The following is a 21,151-nucleotide window of genomic DNA, read 5'->3' as shown; positions in this document are numbered from 1 at the left end:
AACAGGACAAAGAGTTTAAAACTCAAAGGGGGTGTATTTAGATTGGATATGGGTAAATTACATGTCATACAAAATTGATTAGAACTATGGAAAGCCTAATAAAGGATTACCTAATGAAATACTACCTTAAGTTTTTCACTTTTCTGCTTCTCATTCTCCAGGGAATTGTCCTAAACTTACTGATTTGTATGGTCTGAATGCTTTCACGACTTTAGGGCAAAGAGAACAGCCCTAGAGGTAGCAGGAACTGCCATAGAACAGGTCAGTCTCGCATGCGGTTCTGCAAGATATGCCCTGGGGGCATAGAGAAATGGGAAACAGTGGGTATGTTAGAAATAAATGCTCAAAGCCTAATTTTCTTTCCCACACACACAGAGGGGAGATTGAGTGGAACTGAGTGCTTGCAAACAGCACAAAGCAGGAGGCATGCCAGCATTGGGTGAGGACCAGGAAATACAGAACAAGTAGCCAACTGATTACTTACTGAATTTTCAGCTGGCCTCCAAAGTAAATGTCAGAGATGGAACTATATTAAATGTCCAGATCCACACAGGCAGAAATGTCACTGTGGGGTAAGTGTGACATTCAAGTACATGCAAGAGTAGGCATACACCAGCTCAGAGGAGCTTTTGTCCAATTGTCCCTTCAGTATGTTCATTAGTTCTGCTTCATCTTGGCACAGGTGTTCCAGGAAACAGAACTCCTTTTGCTTTGATTGAAGAGACTTCTTGAATTGGACTTGGCACCATTCAGACCCAAACCACCCTTGTCTATATTTCTAGCCCACACTTACTCACATCATGAGCACCTGCTCTTTCAGTGTAGAGTTGGCTATCTGATGCCCCATCCTTCACTGATTGTTTGGATGCAGTATTTTGCTTAGCCTAGCTATCCATAGCTTTTGAAGTAATTTTATCTTGGATGAAATCTCCTTTTATTTTGTTCAGGGCATCCTCCAGTGTGCATTTTAGCAGTGTAATTGCCAATGCAATACTGTGGGTTCAAATATGGCACAAACTAGACCATGAGGGAGGCCATTAGATTTGCTCCTTTTCTTCTTTTTCTGTTTTCTCTAAATCATTCTTTGCAGCCTAACATCAGTCTGTCTTACTAACATGAAATTGCCCACTCATATCTCATTTTCACTTATCTAACACTTCACACTCTTTTGGGCTAATATCAAAGTATCTCTCAGAATCTGTGCATGTGGCATATGACATCAGAATTGAGTTTTTGTATTAGTATTCAAAACACATGTGAGACAGTTGGTGTTCCCAGAACGGTAACCAGCAAGAGTATTTTTTCTATTGAGACCAGCTGAGTATCAGTTAGAGGAGAAATTAATTCACAGGGTGCTCAGCACTGGGCGAGATCAGTCTTCTAAGAGAAATTCTGGCTTAAACACTGCTTCCTCTCCCTACTGTCACTGCAGTGCTGGCTGAAGCAAGTCAGTTCAAAAGAACTGAAATTAACATTTGATTACACTTTTGCAAAAGTTTGCCATTGTTTATTTAGATAATTGTCAATTTCTCCACCACCTTTGCTATTAATTGGCTCAAGTAATTTGTGATGCAAAGATCTGTGTGATTAGGCATATTTGAAAGTATGTTTTCAGTCTGAACATCAGAGTGTTACAGATGAGACCCAGCTGGAACTAAGAATAGTGGCTGTAGTAAGTGAAATATATTTTAGAGGACAATTAGGACTGTCCAGTTGTTTGGTTTCCTGCAGTGTGGTTCCTCTAGCACAAGAAGGAAGACATTTGATCTATAGTCTTTTAATTAGACCTTAGAATCTGTTTTTTAATAATTAGTGCTTAATAGGAAGCAGCATGTATGGGGTCTTTAATTAACTGTGTAAGAATGTCCTGTAATAAATTTTTTTTGTGTTTTTGTAACAGAGTCAAATATTAAAACCATTCTTTTGGATCTGCCTGAAGGTAAGCCAGCAAAATAAGCCAGTAGGAATAGTGGTAGGAGTTTCTTTCCCCTTAATTGCATGTGAAGAGAGGGGAATTATCTCTGTCCTTGGATCAGATCCCTATTTTATATGAATTCTCCATGCCATGGTGTTACTAGTACCTTGGATTGACTCTCATTCTCTTCTCTGGCCCTTAGGCTGCTCAGCATCTAAAGAGGAAACAGATGTAAAAAAAAAAACATAGCCAGCAGTGTTCAAGTGCTTGTTCTGTATAGGCAAGGAATGCCCTCTCACCCGTGATTGCCACCAAGCAGGGTCCACTCTCTGATTTTAGGTGCCACTGCTCATCAGCCACATGCAGGGTCAGCTGCAAGGATGAACATTGTTTAAGAAGTCAGACAAAGCCATTGACCCAGGTTGGCATGGAGTGGGGTATTTTGTGCATTTTTCAGGTACAGGCAGCCATGTTTTTTCTCCCCTTTCCCCAAGCACCTGTTTCTTGAACTGCACCGTCTTTTCTCCCCTGTTCTGGATACCCTCCTCCCAGCTCTCGGTATGCCTGTTTTCTTACCTGTCAGCAACAAGCACCACTGAGAAAACAAGGTGCTGATGCTGGCACTTTCCCCACCTAGGAGATCAAATTCTCATATTCTAGATTGCCGTGCAACTCCTCAAGTAAGATGTTTTTGTTCAGAAATCATGTGTAGGAGGCTGCTTCCTGAAAGGAGTGACCACATCAACGGCAGTGATAGCTGTTGTTCAGTGGTAGGAAGTAGGGTAATTCTAATAGCATGAGCCCAGAACCTTAATCCTTACTTGCCTGGAGCTGTGGGTGCAAACAGGGCTTCTCACAGCCCACCATCAATCCTGAACTGAACTCAATAACAAGAGCCATGCTGGATTGAGCAGCAGTCACCTGTGCATCTTTCTAGGAGTCAGCCTGAAGCCTCTAGTTGCAAGATTCATGGTTTTCAACTCTGATGGACCACGTGTCATTTCTCTATGTCTTCTTGGACTTTCTCCAGAACAGAAACATTTCGTTGGCAAATGTTTCTACCRAAAGCATAAAGACACTTACCAGTACATAGTAAGACACAGGAATGTGGATAAATTTGTCCTCTGGGGACATTTCCACAAAGAAAAAGAGTTCTGTCTTCTGTTCATATAGTATTTAAAGTACTTCTACCTCTTCCTGTGAGTTTGGGGGGGAGGGGNAAAAAAAAAAAAAGAAAGATAGAAAAAAGAGTGGCAGTTTAGGATTGATTGAAACCTGATTTAAAAGAAAACATAGATAGAAAAAAGAGATAAATCATCTCTTCTCTGGGAGTGATTGCCCCAGAGAAGACACAAATGTCTTCAGAAGTTCCCTACAGCACATGGTACTTTGGTTTACCTGTTCTATTAAAAGACACAAATGTCTTCAGAGGTTCCCTACGGCACATGGTACTTTGGTTTGCCTGTTCTATCTTCAAATCCACACTTCCTTCTGTAAGGGCCCTGAGCATTTCCATTTTCCTCCTGAGATTCACAGTACATGAGGCTTATTTTCTGTGTAGGTAGATGTAATGTATTTCACACCTTTGTTCCAGGCAAGGTTAGGTGATTACTTCCTTTTCTAAAATGCTTTTTGTTTTTCACTTCCCTGAAGCTTTCAAAGACTTTGAACACAAGATTTAAATCTTTGAACCCTTAGATGCAATATACCTGGGTGAATTTAAAGGACATGCTGCCTGTGTTCTCCAAGAGTAATTTCTCATAATGTGCAATAGCAAACTCTATYGTTCTACGTGCCTTTACACCTGAAGGTGTTTTTATTAAATATAAAAGTTTGGCAGACGACACCACAATTGAAAAATACCTTGTCAAACTATTCAGATGCTAGCATTCRCACACAATTGCGGTGTGCTTTTCATAGCAGGAAGCACGGCTGGCTCCTTATCTAAAGAATGAACTGCATTTACACCACCTCTGAAATCACCGTGAAAATTCCATACCAAGAACTTTCCATCCTCTTACAGCAGCTTCCCAGTTCTGAGCCCAAAGCCGCTTTTGACACAGTTCTCCCGAGTGGGTAGAGGCTGGTGGAAACCCGGCGGCATGGCAGTCCCCTGCCATGTTTCGGAGGGGACTTCCCGGAGCTCTGGCCCTCCCTGCCAGGGTTGGGCAGCCTGCGGGCAGGAGGGCGGGGGCAGAAAGCGGGATAGGGAGACCGGAGGCTGCGATGGATCATGTGTGAGGGGGTGCTCCTCCGCCCCGCCGCACCGCGCCGCGCCAGCCGCGCTCTGCCRAACGCCTGCCCTCAGCCTGCAGCGTCGGGTGACAAAACGAAAAGCTCTTTCACAAAATTACAGAAAATTCTGAATTGAAAAGGGAGCCACAATGATCATTGAGTCTGACTTGTCCCACCCGCCCTGCCCCGAGTAACATCTCTGTGATGGGGCTCGCTCTCCATTTGTCCGCCAAACAGCTAGGAAATAACCTTTTCCTTTTTTTTTAAAGAGAGGAGAATAACTCCCCATCTCTGCTTCTATTTTAAAGAAATTGATCTGTCCCTTCTTTGGGACCTGTGCCCTAACCAAAGTGATGACTCCGAAACATGGCTATACCAACAACAACCTTCCTGCAGGGATCAGAAAAAAAGAGCCTCAGTTATAGTACGCGCCCATGCCTGCCACCATGTGTGCTTGTCTTCCTTTTTTTTTTTTTTTTTTCTTTTTTCCAGGAAAAACCCTCCCACTTTAAAAATGAATCATTAAGTTCTGCAAAGGTACAAAGTGCAGTTGATCTTTCTTTTTGCATTTTACGCATTGTTTCAATAAGGAAATAAATGAAAATTATTTGAATGTTTTTAACTCGTGTATGTGCTTAAATAATTCACATCTGAAAAAGGTCCTCTTACTCGACCCACGTGAATGTGCTGGGTGTATCCATATGTATTTACACAGATACATGCACAAAAAAAATTGAAAACAACGAACAAAGTTAAATTAAATACCACCACCCAACTGAGTAGTGCTGCATACAGAACCATTAAAGAGTTGAACACGAGGACTAAAATATTTTTAAGCCAATCTCTTTTATGTTTTATTGCTGAATAACARCAAGTATTTCATCACACATAAGTGGTATGAACATCGGGTAGATGATAGAAATCACGTAGGAAAAACAGAAAATAACAAGTGTGTTAAGAGCCAGATTTATAACCAAAGTCATTTGTCATTGTTTCCAAATATCTGGTTTAGAGAACCGTAAAGTTGTCTTAAAAAGAAGCAGCTTATTGCACGTATCTTCTGAGTAAATAGGGTCTCCAAATGCAAAAAAAAATATGCAGTAACTAATTGATTACCAATTGTTTTCTCATAAGAATCGCTTTCCATGAATACAGCTACACAAAATATTTGTAGTTCCCAAACTGTAATGTTGATCAGCATTAAAATTTTTAACATTCAATCGGTGTTATATCTTGGTGTCAAAATTGTATGTTGAGTGGACTGATGAGGGAAGAATATTTGGGTATTAGTTAAATTTGTAAAAAAGATGGCTAAGGTATTCACTATTTTGAAGCATRGAATAACTAAATTCCTAAAAGGAATTCTCTAAAAGGAATAACTAAAATGCCAAGCCTTACAGGGCAGTGAGCAATCCAGTAAGGGAAACATAGCGTTCTCACTTCTCTAAGCAGCTTTACTGTAACAAAACAAAACAAAATAAACCGACAACAAAATAAAAGGAAAAAAGAAAAGAGGAGAGGGAGAAAGGCAAACTTGTTTTTTAATGGTTTCTTTTCCCCGTAGACCGCAGAAGAACCATCTGCTGCATGTGCTTTGCCTGTCGGAGAGCATGAAGGAGAAGCAGGAGTGCTAACCTCGGCTGTGTTTTGGCTTTATCCCCCTTTTTCTCAGGAAATTGAGCAGCATGTTTTTTCTCGMGCAAGCAGGAGCGTGCCTGGGAGGAGCCCTGGGGGCAGCGGGACAGAGGAAGACTTGCCAGCAGTCSGACAACGGGAGTGCTGCCAGTTGCGATGGCTCGCTGGGGACCCGGCGGCAGGGATACTCGCGGCGAAGATGGGCGACAGGGGACTGGGGGACAGGGAGCGGAGGGGCGGGTCAGCGCGCAGCCCTCTCGGCGGCGCTCCCGGCTCCGGGAAGGGGCGGCGGGTCGCGCAGGTACCGCCCCACCGCTCCGTGCGGGCCCCCCGCCGCCACGTCGAGGGGCAGGCGGCCGCGGCCGTCGGGCAGGTCGAGGCGCGCCCCGGCCCGGTGCAGCGCCGCCAGCGTCTCCAGAAAGCCGGCGCGGGCCGCGTCGTGCGCCGGGAGGCAGCCGGTGCGCGGGTCGGGCCGGTTGGGGTCAGCTCCGCGCCGCAGCAGCAGCTCGGCCACCTGCGTGCTGCCCAGCATCATCACCTGCGGGGAGAGACAGCGTCAGTGCCCGCCCAGCCCGAGCACCGCCGGGCCAGTGCCCACCGCGYCCGCTGAGAGTCCCGGGGGCAGCCGGGGCTGCCGGACCGGTGCCTCTTTTGGGATGCAATTCTGCGTTGATGGCTTCTTATAATCGTGACCTGCACGTATACTGACAGTCGTTTGCRTACGGATCCTTTCCAACTCGAGATAGTCTATGATTATATGATAAATTAAAATATTAACTATGATGCATGTGGTTTCCAGACTAGTACTACATGTGTATGTTCCGCTTCACGTTTATACCGTTTATATACACTATGGTATAAATAGCACTTGTGGTGTGTGTGAACACACACTTTTATACACACATACAGACACAGCTATATATGTGTGCAGATATACATACATAGTATAGAGACCGTTTATGTAATGTGTCCTTTATTATATAATAAATAGTTCATGTRTATGTATTATAAATATATTTAGACACACATATATTAAAAATACATTAAATATGTTTATACACATAAACAGCGTGTGTATATTTGTATACTATATATACACCCATGTATTTTGTGATAGCTGTGAGGAACCTTGCATTAAGGTTCCTGCCACTTGGAATGCATTAATTTATCAATGGTCATCACAGCAAGCTGGGCAATGCGGCTGGGTGTGATTCTTTTTGGTATTCCCTGTGGATTTTTACAATTTTTCCCCTCCTGGCTTTAGAACAAATATATTTTTTCTTTTTTTTTTTTTTTCTTCTCTCTCAGCCCTGTCTCCTTCTCAGAGGCATGAGAGCAGCAGCTGAACGTGCACGAGCAATGTGCAAAACTCAACTGAGGGACAGTTCTGAACGATATTTTGTACCTAAATGGCAAATTCCTATTGATATTCTGCTTTTCTGCCAATATCAGAAACTTTTGGCAAGGTTTGATCATACACAATTGAACAAAACCCAACAAAAAATCCCAATCAACCAAAACCCAAAATAAATGTGTACCTGGGATTTTACTTCCCTCACTGTCCTGATCATTTTCAGTGGAATTTTAACCTTCATGAATTGCAACTTAACACTGTGAAGAAGATCATAAGACAGTAAGTTTTTCTCATCACTTTCTTTTTTGAGACTTTGGTTTTTGCACTTCAAATAATTTGGTTTATTTATAATAGAAATGTAAAAATGCTTTAAAATGTCGTAGTTTATAAATTCCTATTCTTAATCTTTTCCAGAAAGAAAAACAAGGTCCACATATTCGAGTGTCAGCCATTTTGAAAATTGCTGACAAGAGAAAGAGAATTCAGTCTTACCCTGAAATGAACAAAAGGAAACAGATTATTTATAAATATTTGGAGATACTTTTCATATGGAATTTCAATTCATATGGAACATACAAAAGAAATAAAACGAATAACTGAGGGCCCTTCTCAATAACTTACTTCAGAAAAATATTTCATTTTTCAAAGACCAAAATGGCTGTTCAGCTTAGCTGATGAATCATTAAATATGTACCTTCAAATGACAACTCGAAAAATCTTCTTCATTAGATGCACAACCCCGGTTTAAATCACAGTACATTAATCATTCAATTAACATTTAATAACTTTCTAGTTAAGTATGTCGACTAATACAACACACTTTTAGCTCCCAAACTGTCTGAAAAGCAACTCTACATACCGGTACTTCTCACACCTATCAATAAATACTGTCAACTACTGATGAATAGAGAATTAAAATTACTATTACTAAAATAAAAAAAAAAAGAATTCACTACTAACACACACCTAGTTTCAAGTCACAATTTTACTAGTGGAGTTTCTAGGTTCCCAGTCATGAGTATAATAGTAAGGGACCCCACTTCGATTTCCTTGGGAAAAAAAAGACCTGTTTGGGCTATATTTAAAAATTAAAAAATTGGCTCGAAGCCCAGATAATCCTCCAAACTAATCTGGAAGCGGATTTTGCAGTCCCACTTCTCCTTTTAAACACCTCCTAGAAAAATTCGTTTGCTGCCAGCGGTTCCTCTCAACACCATCTTGTATTTTCAATACATTTCTTGTATTGGACGGCAGGGCTTAGTAAGGTAAAGGACCCGTTTGAATTCAGAAAGCTGCGGCTGGAGTATAGTTCCGATCTTAACAATAAAAATTAATTCCAAACTCGAAATACCCACGGCCTCCCCACCGGCATGGCAGAGCACAGTTCACCACCTCCTCCCCCCCCCGGCCCATCCGGTTCCCCCTCTCTACTCTGTGCTCTGTACCTGGAGCGGGGTTCTCCCAAGGGAATTGGTCCCGTTGGGATCCACGCCAGCGTCCAGCAGCTTCCTCACCTCTTCGTGGTCCCCRCGGGCGGCGGCGCTGCACAGCCTGTCGCCGTCGCTCCGGGGGAGCCCTTCCATCGCCCCCCTCCGACCTGAGCCCCACGAACGCCGCTGACTTTCCTTCTCCCCTGGCTGCGGTCTCGCCCGTGGCTGCAGAGCAGCTCCTCCTTTCCCCGAGGGCAGCTGCCCCTCCCCTCACACCCCCCTCCTGCCCCCACGCGTCCCCTCCCCGTGCCGCTGCCGGCGGGGCGGGCGCTGTGTCATCCGCTCTGCCCCGGCTGCCAGCGGCTGCGCTAGAATCCCGGGCCGAGGGGCACCGGCAGGGCAGGGGCACCGGCAGGGCGGCGAGGGGCACCGGCAGGATGGCGAGGGACCGCGGGATGCGGGCAGCCCGGTCCGCGAGCACTGCAGCTGGGGAGGGCAGCCCGGTTTCATCCCCCCTCGAGCGCGGGCGGCTGTCGAAGGGTTTTCCTCTCWCTGTGGGGAGGGGATGGGGGCGGCGGCCTTGCGTCCCCAACATCTTCCCATATTGGGGCGGGTTGCGAAGGCACGGGAGGTGTGCKCAGACCCACCGGCCAAGTATCTTCCATGGCACCTGCCTCGGGCAGAGCAGGTGGGACACGCCACACGGGTTCCTAACGCGGGAGGACTACCACACGAGGGGACCACGGACCCGAACCTTCCCGGGACAGAGAGGGGCTTTTGTTCAAGGGATAGCTTTGGYTTCTGGCTCTGAAAGGGGGTCCTGCCCTGCCCAAACCCCTCCGAGCTGCGGGTCGGGGGTCCGTGCCTCCGTCCTGCGCTGGTCGAGAGCAGGCGGACCGGCTGAGGAAGGGAGCCGTGCCCGCAGCAGGTCTGCGACCACCCTCATAGCACCGGACAGAGGAGAGTCGCTTCAGCCTGGCTCTGCAGGAGCTACCGCGAGCAGGGAAACTGCGGCGAGAGCCCGCCAGCGTAAGGTGCAGCTCCAGCCGCGCAGYCGGAGGCTAGGCAGAATCTCGCCTTGAGGCTGTAAAGATCCTCAAAATCCAATCCTCTGGCTCCTCCCTTTGGCTTTCCGCCAAGAGTGTCCCCGCTGCAGGCCCCGAGCACGCCCGTGATAAACACCCCCGCCCCCAGAGACCCCCCACCCCCACCCCGCCACTCGAGGGGCAGCTGGAGATCGGCACCCACGACCCTCGCCGTGAGGTTCTTATTCCGCCTCCTGGAAGCTCCGGCCAGACCCGTGTGAGAGGCAAGGGGAGTAAGGGTATCTTTCTGCGTTTTGTTTTCCTTTCTTTTGTTGTTTTCTCTCCTTCCCTCCGCCCCTCACACTGTCAGTTCCCTAATCGCCTTTTGATTTTTTTTTAAATTTTTTTTTTATTTTATTTTATTTTTTTTTATTTATTTGCAGAAGACCGGTACTACGCCGCAGAAGCAGTATCTGCTGTGAAGATGCAACTTTGTGCCCTTCGGCATTAACCCCTGGAGAGTTTCAGACAGCTACAAGATAAACACGGTGATTTGGTGTCTACATTTACCGAAAGATAGAGACATCCTCGGATGAGAAGAAATAAACACAGATTTATGCCTGAATAGAGTCAGAGATTCACTGAAATATCTTCACTGAGTGGCTTTCTGAGCCTCTCCTGTGAAATCCCGGGGCAAGCGGCATTGCCAGATGAAAGTCCAACATTTGAAGGGGTTTTGTGAGGCGAGACCTTCACTTGYTGGGGACTGGTGGTAAATTCCCACTGTGGTTTTCCTACAACGCATGGTTCAGAGCAGCCTTCGGGATAGGCAGACAATTAAAAACAAATAAATGATAAAATATATTGAATAAATAAAGTTTAAAAGACTGGATTTTTTAAAAAGTCTGTAAAGTCTAAGAAATTAAGACAGTCTCTGACCCAAAAGGCAAAGAGTCTTGTGTTCTTCTTRTGCTCTCTGACATTAATGATAGCCACAAAGAGAGAAATCCAAGGAGAAAACCTCATTGTTTATGTCTGTCAGGTGTCTTAAAACTCCAAATCAATACTGATGCGTGGCAGGCAGGGTTGTAGGTTATCACTGGCTTGTCTTGCTTTCTGTGAAATAGTATTGATTGTGGATCTTATGCATCTGTGTGTATAAATATACATGGAATCCATGTCTTTTTGTGAGTATATAAAGATAAAAATAGGTGGGACTCAATTACCTCAAAGGTGTTTTCTAACCCAGTTAATTCTGTGATTAAAAAAAAATGCACGCTCACATGACAATATATTTGCAAGTGAAAATGATACTACAAGTCAGAGGGCCTGTGTATACCTTCATCKCCACCAAATTTTGAAAAAAGCTACTGGTGTAAAACAATAATACTGTCTCATTTTTATGTCCCAACACTACTGACCCTCCAAATCCTGTATCAAACTACCAGAGTATTTTAAAGCCACAGAATTTTAAGTTACATGATTGAAATAATGTRATTTCTTCCCCCTCTAAAGGCAAATCTTATATTTTACAATTCTAGTACCAACAAAGGACCTCGAATTAATCAAAACATAACAAYATAGAGTCATATCTGAAGTTAGGGGAATAACAACACAGCCTGTGTTAGTGTGTTTAGAAAAAGAACCTTGTATTGTGCTTGTATCTCAGGGGTGGGGGGAGGAGAATCCACATTCTCCCCAAGACAGCTTTACTGTAAAAATATTTTTGCAGGAGTTAAAAAAAAAACACAAGGTTAAGCAGTGTCCCTATCCTACATTTCTGCTCTTATTTTAGAATCACGATTCAACCATATACATCTTTGACACTGTAAACAGATCCATTTTAATACTATAGTACAGCAATCGTGCAAATGTTTCTGAGATGTTTTGATGATTGCATAAAGGACGGAAGAAGTAACTTCCAGTTAACCAAGGCAGCCATCTTATGCCCTGTTTTAAGTCTTAACAAGTATTACTCTTTCAACAAAAACAACAAAAAATTCAAATCATTTACATCATTTTATCTAATGAATATTTGGTTAATAAGTTCAGAGGTTATTAAATACTACAGAGAGACAGCTATAAAGAACATAATATTATGATTTCTTAGCTTGCAAATAGGCAAAAAAGAGCACAAGAGAGGCAGGGGTAGGAGGTGCAATGGAGAGGGTGCACCGAAGTAACCTGTTTTGTATTTAAGAGGATGGGGAATAGTTACAGCTGTTCTGARTTGCACTAAAAATAAAGCAATATCAATGTACAGAAATAGTTTAACATTATCGTTCTTCTTTTCRGCTTAAAACGTCAGAATATTTGCGAAGGTATTTATCCTGATTACACATATTGAGTAAGAACACGAAAATCTATTGTCCRTAAGTTGTGCCATAAGGGGTTTCTGTTGAATATGAAAATGATTGAAAAATAACCTTGAACAAATAAAGGCAAAACCAAACCACACACAAAAGCCCAAACAAAACTCAAACTGCAATAATAACGAATAAATACTTCACAGAGTATATGTCACAGAGAATGGTTAGGGTTAGAAGGGACATCAGAGATATTACTTCGTCTCACCCCACCACCCTGCCTCATCAAGCCTGTTCTCGGTCACTTCCAGAGATGGGGCAGGCACAACTTCACTATACGCTACCCTAGACAGTTACAAAAATATCCCTAGATATTGTGTTTTTCATAGGGGTTTTAGTTTCATTTTGTTTTTTGGATTTAACACACACCTATCTTACTCCATCCCAGGCCCTTCAAAATCAGATTTATAGTCTAGAGCTATCTGGCATTTTAGAAAAACTCGATCTCCCTGATTAAAAGCACAGGGGGAAGGATTTAAAAGTAGTAATATTTACAGCAAATGTGGAAATAGAGAGAGAAAATAATAGCTACAATTTTAGATCCATAAGACGGTTTTGTCCTTGCTACAGAGAATTTACTTCAAGATAACTAGCACCCTCATACTTATGTTTCTTTTTGAGATTCATGCACATCAGGTCAGACAGAGTTTATAGTTTCTTTTTCCCCCATTTAGTGTAAGAGAAAGTAACGAGGCCTACTACAAATGCAAAAAATGAGGTATTTGAAGGCAACAAGGAAAACTAGCTATAGTTTATGATTTATATATATATAATATGTGCATAAGGTTTTGTATGTGTCTGCGTGTCTGTGTGYATTGTCCCACACTTGTTATTCAAAAAACACTGGAAGTAATTTAAATAGAGACTGAAGCTGAGAAATTACTGAATTACTTTATCTCCTTGATAAAGTTATAGCTTGAGTCCTATGGCTTGAAAGGTTTAAATTTTATACATTCTTTATAAATGTATAAAATAAAAGATCTCCATTTTTGGAGCTATTTTTGGGCAAATATTTTTACTTCTCTTCTACTTCTGCTCTTTTCCAGTCTCTGTACTAGAGAAGGTTTTGGAATGCTCTAATAACTCTCTTACGAGGGTTTTGCAGAAYAATTCTCAAATTCTGATCAAAATTAATACTCACTTTAGCTTCACTGTGTGTCTAATTATTATTATTAGGGGTGATAATCAATGCCTAGGTCCAAAACAATCCGATTTTGCATTCTCCAATAAGGAAAAAATCTCTAAAACTGCCCCAGCCTCGGATGCCTCTCAAGGTCCTTCATACGAGTGTATTTTAATTACTGTTACTGATACTGCTCGGCCGCTCTGACCCTTCTTTCCCATATTTTCGTAACGGCATTGGAAGGCAAAATAGGCCCACTGTATTTCACTGTCATTTACAAGAGTGGAAAGTAATGCATACTCGGAAAACAGTGGCCATTTTCTCTCCTCAGAGCTATGTTCCCTGTTTGCAAGGAACTGTCTGAAAAGGTTGGTAAGGACTGGTGGTTTTATATTTCCTTAAGCTATACAGACAACTTGTCAGAAAATGGGAGCAAAGGYAGAAATAAGCTACAGCAACTTTTCAAGAACCGAACATTTTCTACTGCCTAAAAAAACCCCAAAAAGAACCAAACAAAAGAACATTTTAAAACCCCCACGCATAGAAACACCCCGCCTGCCTAAATCTAGCATGTTCCCGTTGTCATCTGAGCATGCGGCGCGGACGGGTCCCCGCGGTGCTGCCACCGGCGCTGGGCCGCCGCCTCCCGCTCCCGCCGCCCCGTCGGGCCGCCCGCGCCGCCCGTGAGCAGCCCCGCTGCCGGCGTCCTACCTGGGCCGGGGGCTCCCGCGGCGCCTCCGCCGCAGGACCAGCTGCAGGGCAAGGCGCCGCGGCCAGCGCCGCTGCCAGCGCCGCCCCAGCGCCCTGAACACACGGCGGAGGATGCGCCAGCCCAGCGCCCAGGCCCGGGGCCGGCTGCGGGCGCGCCGAAAGTGGATGGTGCACCTTATCCGGGGGGTCATGGGTGCGGGGAAGCCACGGGCGCGTCACGCTACAAATACCTCCCCAGCGGGGCCCCACCGGTGAATCGGCCCTCTCACCCTCCATTCATTGGAGAGAATTTTCTTTCTTCTGTTTTTTTTTTGTTTTGTTTTGTTTTTTTCTTTTCCGTTTAACTAATTGCGACTCCCCATTTCACTTCACCTCCCTCCGCTCCGCACCCCTCCCCTACACCCCGCTCTTAAGCTCCGCCCATGATAATGGCTCCCCCCTCGAAAGCGGGCGAAGGAAGACGGGCAGCGGGGGATGGGAARGGGGAGACCGCTGGCTCCTCTGCCCTCCCACTGTCTGGTCCCGGGGAGCACCACCACCAGACGGGCGTGGAGACCGGCCAATCGCAGGGCGCTSCCCTGCTTTCAAATAAAGCCTTGACGACATGTCCTTGCCCTCCCCCTGGTCTGCTCCTCTAAATACGCCGCTTCCAGCTCCGTTTGGGGATGGGTGTTACTTGTTTGAGTTTTTTTTCTTCCTGTTCTGTTGCTCTCAGACCCCATTAGCCCCGGGAAAACCCCGACGGGAAGGGGGCCTGCGGCGGCCCGGAGAGACGCGCTGGCACCCTGGGAGCCGGCTAGCGGATCGCTGCCGCTTTAAAAGCGCGGGCCAGTGTTGGCCCGGGCGAGAAGCTATTTCCTTGTCACATGGCCATTTGAACGCGACGCGGGACCGTTGCGTAGCGGAGCGGAGTGGGGGGGGGNAGAAGATTTCACTTTCCCCCGCCGGTCACCGAAACGGGTAATGAACGGTTCCCCCGCCCAGCCCCCGGGCCTTCTCCCCGGCCGTGCTCTGCTGTGTCTGACCGCTTTGTTTCCTTTTTGAAGGACGAGGTTTTGGAGCGGGCGGAGGCAGCAGCGGAGGGTCCCTCAGAAGCCCCAATCAACCTGCCGGCGCCCCCCTCCCCGGCTGGCTCCCAGGAACCACCGGAGAGCTGCCGACACTCCGAGAGCCGGTGATGAGCCAGCTCTGCCGCCGGGCAGAGAATTCCTGAGCGGTGGAGTGGGTTACCGCTACCTCCGCGTCCCGCCCCCACCCTGAGAACCCCTCTGCCTGCGCTTCCCCCACCCGGCTGCGGGGTACCTTCCGTGTGGGAAGAGCGATGGCCTGGGAGAGCATCGTTTCTGCTGACGCATCTTCACCCTCGCCGGGCCCGGCGGGGCCGTTCGGCTGGTCACGGCTACAGGCGGCTGGGCCAGGGGTCGGGACAGCTCCGAGACTGCGGGGAGACCTGGGAAAGTCGCCGGGAGGGGAGGCAGAGCGGCAGTCCCTGGGAGGGACGGTGAATATAAGCGTATGCATGTCCCCCCCGCCCCCCACCCTCCGCAACGAACACCTCCTCTCGGCTGGACAAAAAGTAATAACTGCGATGTCAACAGAAGTTTTCTCCTTCTGCCTCGGCACGCAATAACCCTAACAACAATGCTGATAAGAAAAAGCTTGTAGTGGTTTCTTTTGGACCAATTCCGATTTCAAGTCTGAGAAACTGGGTGAGTGAAATCGGCCATTTCGAAATGAAAGCACCTTTCGAGAGCTTTTTTTTTTTGCTTTTTTTTTTTTTTTTTTTTTTTTTTTTTTTTTTTCCTATTCTTCTCCACTGCCGTGACGACTGCTCCCCGACAGGCAAGGCAAAATTCTGAGAAATGAATGCCTACCTGGCTGTGTGATGCAGGTGCCGAAGCAATGCTGAGAGGAAGGACAGATTTAGCAGTAGAAACCCACTGATGCGGAATGCACGGCCGATCCGGGGCCGAGGAGCAGCTCGCCTTGCACCGGGGGCAAACCCTGCGGCAGAAGGGCGTCTGTGTGCTCGCACATGTACTCAGTTACAGTGGCAATATTAAATAAAAAATGCGAGTCATCTGCCACGTTAAACATAATGCTTTTAGGGTTTTCTTGATAAAMTGTAGTGCTGCTGCTGCTGTTTGTTGCTGTCAGTATTCTTCTTTTCAAGGAGGACTCCAAGTCCTGGAGCCAGTGCTGCTGCCAGAAGGAAAGGTGCCTGTGGAAGCTCCCGCAGCCAAGTGGGAGTTCAAGCCGGTGATCCTCATCTTTACACGGAGTGAGTAGTCCCCACCACGGGCCTGTCCTGGCAAGGGGCTTCAGACCTATGCCGAGAGGCAGATTTATAGCAGTTAGGTAATTTTTCCCTGCTGGGTTTTGAGGGCATACTCTATTTGGTGCAGTTAGTCTAGCAAATTTTGTAATTTTTCTGCCAAGTTTACAAACAATAATAATACAGCATTACTATTTTGCTGCTGTTGGCTRTAGTTTCATAAGCCTTAATGGGCATGCTGAAAAATTTAAGTCAAGTCTGTTTCTTGGAGAAAATTTAAAACCAGGATACTGGTTTTGTTGAAGTTGTAAGTACAGTTTAACAGAACCTTGTAATTCTGTAAAGAGCATGGTCAGGCTCTAGCTTTCCCCTGTCTCTTTGTCTGGTCACAGATCCAATCCAGTTCCTACAGGCACGGGATGAAGGTAGTTAACTGCAGTTAACTGTGTTGTCCTGAGTTCGCTTACAGCTATGCCATATTCTAGGGCAGAGTGCAGCACAATTTAATAAGGTGTGTAATCACATGTTATAATGTTGTATGTTTTCTATATAAAGATACATATAAAATACATGTTCTAGGCATTCTTGCCATGAGTAAATGTGAATATGGACTAAATATAACATAAATATTTGGTACATATTTTATATGCATATAATCTGGTTATAATTAAACCAATAACTGTACTTAAACAAATACATATATTACGTATAAAAAATAACTGATAAGCAAATATATCCCATTGAAGCATAATCATAACGTTGAAGCATAATCAAAACATTGTCTATATATGTCTATATATGTATATCATGTATATTTTATATATTATGTAGATATGTAGATATATTATGTACATTAATGGCATAACTAAATATTTTCTAGCAGAATATTAGTGCCAGTTTATACTAAGTAATTATAAAGCATGCATTTTATGAAATTACTTTATAATAAATAACATATTCCAACACATTACAAAAAAGGTATATATATTATTTTTAATGTTTACATATGAAATATCTAGGGGTTCAATATTCAGTAAGAATGCATAACCAAGATACAKATTTTTCACATTTTCTATAGGTAGCTCTGCAAAGTGCCCAGGATTTGCATTGGGGTACAAGACAYGAGCTCTGTCACTACCTTGCCTGGCTTCCCTTTCTCAGCTCCTAAGGTGCAGGACGTGTGAGCACAGTGAGCACAGCCCTGCGTGGGTTTCAGGGAGGGAGGCAGGGTCTCTCACTTGTCCCACACGGGCTGGTAGCACCGTGCCCACCGCCTGCTTCACTGCCCTACTTGCTGCTGCCCGTGCGCTCCCACAGCACACCTCTCAGGGGGCTTGAGGACTTGCTGCGGTGGGAGYGCGTTTCTCCCCCTATTCGCTTCCCCTGAGCAGAGGCTAGGCTGCCGCTGTATCTTTTTCCTGGGGTGCTCACATCCACCTCCCCCGTGCTGGGGCGGTCATTGAAGCATGTATTGACTCTCACATAATTAATATATAGACCCGTTTCACCACCAGCTGCAGAGCTGTTTCAAAGGTTTGATTGTTTCTTTACTTCATGTGTCACCTCTGAGGACTTGGGAAGCCCTGGAGTCGAGCTTAGGAGCATGACTTTTAATTTTTCGTTTATGGCTGCCTCGGTTTTACAACCTACATGATTTTTAAGGCACTATAACTCAGGGGAGGTCACCTGCAAGTTGTTAAAACAACGAGTGTTTCAAGTGGGGAAGGTATTGGGCTTGCAGAGATACAAATCTCTCTTTATTTTCTCCTTCCAGGTTGCAACCTTTAAGACAACAGCCGCGGATGCGTTGTGAACACATGTACAGACATGCACAGCACCCTGCATGGTTTTAAGAAGGTATTTGCCAAAGCCACAATCACACCAGGAAGCACTGATAKTCTGCTGTGCCAGCCAGTTTAGCTAGAGAGCAGCAGATTGGCTCCAGCATCCCTTCAGTTCGGTTTAACCAAAACCAAAATCAACCAAAAGCAGCAGCTGAGACAGGAAGATCCTGAAGCCTCTCCCATCTTCTTCAGATGGAGGACTAGCAAGCGTGAGTGGGGAGGCCCTGGGGAGCAGAAAGCCCAGAAGCAGCCCCATCAAAACAGAGCGAGGGAGTACCATCTCCGTGCGAGAATTTTCCTTCATATTTAATATGCAATATTTGTTATTTAATATTTTCACATTTAGTATTTCCTTATTTCATACTTAATACTTAGTACTTCATATTTCATACTTCCCGGTGTTTGCACTCTTGTAAGAAAAAAAGGGCTTGTGGAAGGCCATAGGATTTCTAGCGCAGGATAATCTACAGGCATGAGCAAAGAATATTGTCCTTCATGCGTTTCGGCAGGGAAACACAATCCCTGGGGTTATTTGCAGCGAAACTACTTGGTGTCTCCCGAGCCGGACACGGGCAATAAATTTAGGGAGGGGATTGCACGGAGAGATGTTAGGCACGGGGCGGCGGGTCGCGCAGGTACCGCCCCACCGCTCCGTGCGGGCCCCCCGCCGCCACGTCGAGGGGCAGGCGGCCGCGGCCGTCGGGCAGGTCGAGGCGCGCCCCGGCCCGGTGCAGCGCCGCCAGCGTCTCCAGAAAGCCGGCGCGGGCCGCGTCGTGCGCCGGGAGGCAGCCGGTGCGCGGGTCGGGCCGGTTGGGGTCAGCTCCGCGCCGCAGCAGCAGCTCGGCCACCTGCGTGCTGCCCAGCATCATCACCTGCGGGGAGAGACAGCGTCAGTGCCCGCAGCAGAACTCAGGATTTCTCTCTCAGCCGCTAAGGAACGGGGATCGTCAATGGAAAGGAGAAAATCCGTGGGTGAGGCTTAGAAATCGGCTCCGGACGTGCCATGAACGATGGAGARCATGTACCCGTTGTGCCGCATCGGAAAACCCTCCTCTATCCATGCCAGGGTGCAGGAGGGAACAGGTAAGGCAGAGAGGCGGGACGCCCGTCGGGGTGTGCAATGCACACTGGGGCTGCTCCGCGACAGGAGCCAGCGCGGGGGCGGTGGGCTCGGATCAGACGAACCGGCAAGGGGCTTGCTCTCCTCCCGACGCACTCCCATGTCAAGTGCCGAGTCGCTTTGCACCGCTCCCCGCGGAACCGTGCGGGCGCAGTGGATCGCGGGGACTGCCGTCGTTCCCCTTGTATCCAYGACACTTCTCCAGAGGGTCCTTGGCAAGGGGAGACGCGTATGCGGGGGGCCCATCGTATCCGCGGCGCCGCGCCCCCTCTTCCTTCACCATTAGCAGTCTCAAAATGCACCTTTTGCCAGACCCCTGTGTCCAGGGCACAACCAAATTGTCCGGGAGCCCTACCCCTCGGGCTCGCCATTTTCTAAGCTGGCTTTCCCCTAGCACAGCCAGCAGTGCGTTCAGCACACCGGCTAAATCCTTGCCGCGCAAATTGGAAGAAAAAAAAAAAGCTCTGGAGGACGGCAACAAATACCTGTTTCGAGTGAAATGCTGCACCGACATTTTGTAGGAGAGTGTTTCGCAAGCACTGGTAATAAAGCTTAAACACAGCTTCTGAGATTATTACAGTTTCGTTTTATTTTGAAATTTTAAGAAAAAGCTGGTTAGAACTACCTCGGAAATTAACTCAGCCTTTATAAATTTAAKCTCTACTACATCTCCACCGGCTACGTCTACTTACACATTCACAGGAGTGTAAAACGTGGGCAGACTSAGCCCCACAGGATCGCTTGCTGTCTACCTGCAGCTTCAGCTGCCCAAGGCTATCGCGACCGAGTGTTTCTGTTCGTGAGAGTCACCGAATATATCCTTTTTTTTTCACAGAAGATGAGAGGAAAAATACTAAGTCATATAAAGCAGAAGACGAGGTATAACGAAAGGGAGATTATTTCTGCAAACGTGAGTTTTTACATTTTATTGCACGTTTATTGACAGATCAGCGTTCAAGTTCTCGGATTTGAGTCATCCTATCTCAGCTGGTTCAAATAAAGACAAGGGTTGCTAAGACTAAAACCTTTTTGTGGCGGCCGTCACAGAGTTTCTCCTTTCCAAAGAGATGAGAACCCCTGTGCCGCGCCGCCTCGACAGCAGCCGGGCACAGTCAAGGGGGGCGGCTGGCGCAGCGGGACTGTCCCGGGRCTGCCGCCGACCCCTCGGGCAGGGCACACAGGCTCCGCTGCCCTTGCCCGGCCGCCCACAGTCCACCTCCCTACCTGGATGGGGGTCCTGCCGTAGGAGTTGACAGCGTTGGGGTCCGCCGCGCCGTCCAGCAGCTCTCTGAGGCGCTGCAGGTCCCCGCGGGCGGCGGCGTTGGCCAGTTCATCCGCCACCGCGCCTCCCGCCCGCCGCGCCATGTCCCGGCCCGCCGCGCACCGMRRAGCGCCGCAGCCGCCGCTCGGCCGCCCCGCGCTGCCCGAGGCTGGCGGCGATCCCGGCCCGAGGCGAGCGCCTTGCCCATGGGAGCGCTCGTTACCGCGCCCCAGGAGGCCGCGGCCCCGGCCCACAGGTTCCCGCGCAGTGCCGCCGCCGGGGCCGCCTTCACCTGCGAGGACGCAGCTCACCCTCCCGGCTCTTGTTTTCTTCTCCCGGCTGGTGCCGCCCGGCCCATGTCACGATCACCGCTGGCCTCGCCCTGAGGGGCGGAGCGACCTGCGCAGCTCCCCGACGGCGGGGGTGGCAGGCCGGGCTGCCGTGTGGGCGAGGCGGGCTGTCTCTGTGTTTCATGTTTGTCTATTATTTTATTCTCCGGGGCCCTTTCTTGAGGGAAACAGCGTCTTAATCAGTGCCTGACCGCCCCGAGGGGAGCAGAGGCCGATGAAGGTAGCAAAAGTCTTTAGCGAGAGCGGGACATTGGAAGAGAAACCTCGGGGCCGCGGGCCTAGTGTTAGCAGGGCCCCTTCCCTCCCCAGCGCTGCTTCCTCGCCCTCTCGGGACACCCGAGGCGCAGGAGGTGGAGGTGGCTGCCCCTCTTTCCCGTCTGTGCGGGAGCTGCGAGCTCCCGTCTCTGCCTTTTTTAGTTGGCAGAAACAATGTGAGACAGCGGGCACAGCCTTCACTGAGACACGAATCGCAGCTGTGACGTCTCCACCCCACCGCCTAAACCGCCT

At 47.3% G+C, this 21,151-nt stretch overlaps 2 protein-coding genes across 5 annotated transcripts; both read right to left on the bottom strand.

Moving 5' to 3' along the window:
- Positions 1-4,989: 4,989 nt before the first annotated feature.
- LOC130577581 (cyclin-dependent kinase 4 inhibitor B-like) lies at positions 4,990-15,661 on the bottom strand. Of its 3 annotated transcripts, none has more exons than XM_057373058.1 (2): positions 15,097-15,661; positions 4,990-6,323 (listed from the first exon to the last, which is right to left on the bottom strand). In XM_057373058.1, exons 1-2 carry the CDS (start codon positions 15,313-15,315, stop codon positions 6,027-6,029), a joined length of 516 nt encoding a protein of 171 aa, XP_057229041.1. In that variant the 5' UTR covers positions 15,316-15,661; the 3' UTR covers positions 4,990-6,026. The 3 variants fall into 3 exon arrangements, with proteins under 3 accessions (XP_057229041.1, XP_057229042.1, XP_057229043.1); XM_057373059.1 differs by lacking the exon at positions 15,097-15,661 and adding an exon at positions 8,585-8,826; XM_057373060.1 differs by lacking the exon at positions 15,097-15,661 and adding an exon at positions 7,324-8,512.
- A 55-nt stretch (positions 15,662-15,716) lies between these two features.
- CDKN2B (cyclin dependent kinase inhibitor 2B) lies at positions 15,717-20,692 on the bottom strand. 2 transcript variants are annotated; one of them, XR_008965780.1, is made up of 3 exons: positions 20,258-20,692; positions 18,278-18,785; positions 15,717-16,121 (listed from the first exon to the last, which is right to left on the bottom strand). XR_008965780.1 is itself a non-coding variant. In XM_057373061.1 (2 exons), exons 1-2 carry the CDS (start codon positions 20,396-20,398, stop codon positions 18,522-18,524), a joined length of 405 nt encoding a protein of 134 aa, XP_057229044.1. In that variant the 5' UTR covers positions 20,399-20,692; the 3' UTR covers positions 18,064-18,521. The 2 variants fall into 2 exon arrangements, 1 of the variants encoding a protein (XP_057229044.1); XM_057373061.1 differs by lacking the exon at positions 15,717-16,121 and having other exon boundaries at positions 18,064-18,785.
- Between the last annotated feature and the right edge of the window lie 459 nt (positions 20,693-21,151).

Source organism: Malurus melanocephalus, unplaced genomic scaffold (genome assembly GCF_030028575.1).
Source record: "Malurus melanocephalus ecotype Western Australia unplaced genomic scaffold, MMel_1.1 scaffold_184, whole genome shotgun sequence".
In the NCBI taxonomy this organism is placed as follows: Eukaryota; Metazoa; Chordata; class Aves; order Passeriformes; family Maluridae; genus Malurus; species Malurus melanocephalus.
Note: the sequence above shows the minus strand (reverse complement) of the source record. Positions and strands in the feature narration are given on the sequence as shown.

Bases quoted from the DNA above. Each gene is read 5' to 3' on its own strand.
- CDKN2B (XM_057373061.1), bottom strand. From the start codon at position 20,398: ATGGCGCGGCGGGCGGGAGGCGCGGTGGCGGATGAACTGGCCAACGCC. The intron at 18,786-20,257 runs GTAGGGAGGTGG...CTCTCCCCGCAG, and splicing joins ACGGCAGGACCCCCATCCAG to GTGATGATGCTGGGCAGCAC.
- LOC130577581 (XM_057373058.1), bottom strand. From the start codon at position 15,315: ATGCATACGCTTATATTCACCGTCCCTCCCAGGGACTGCCGCTCTGCC. The intron at 6,324-15,096 runs GTACCCCGCAGC...CTCTCCCCGCAG, and splicing joins TCGCTCTTCCCACACGGAAG to GTGATGATGCTGGGCAGCAC.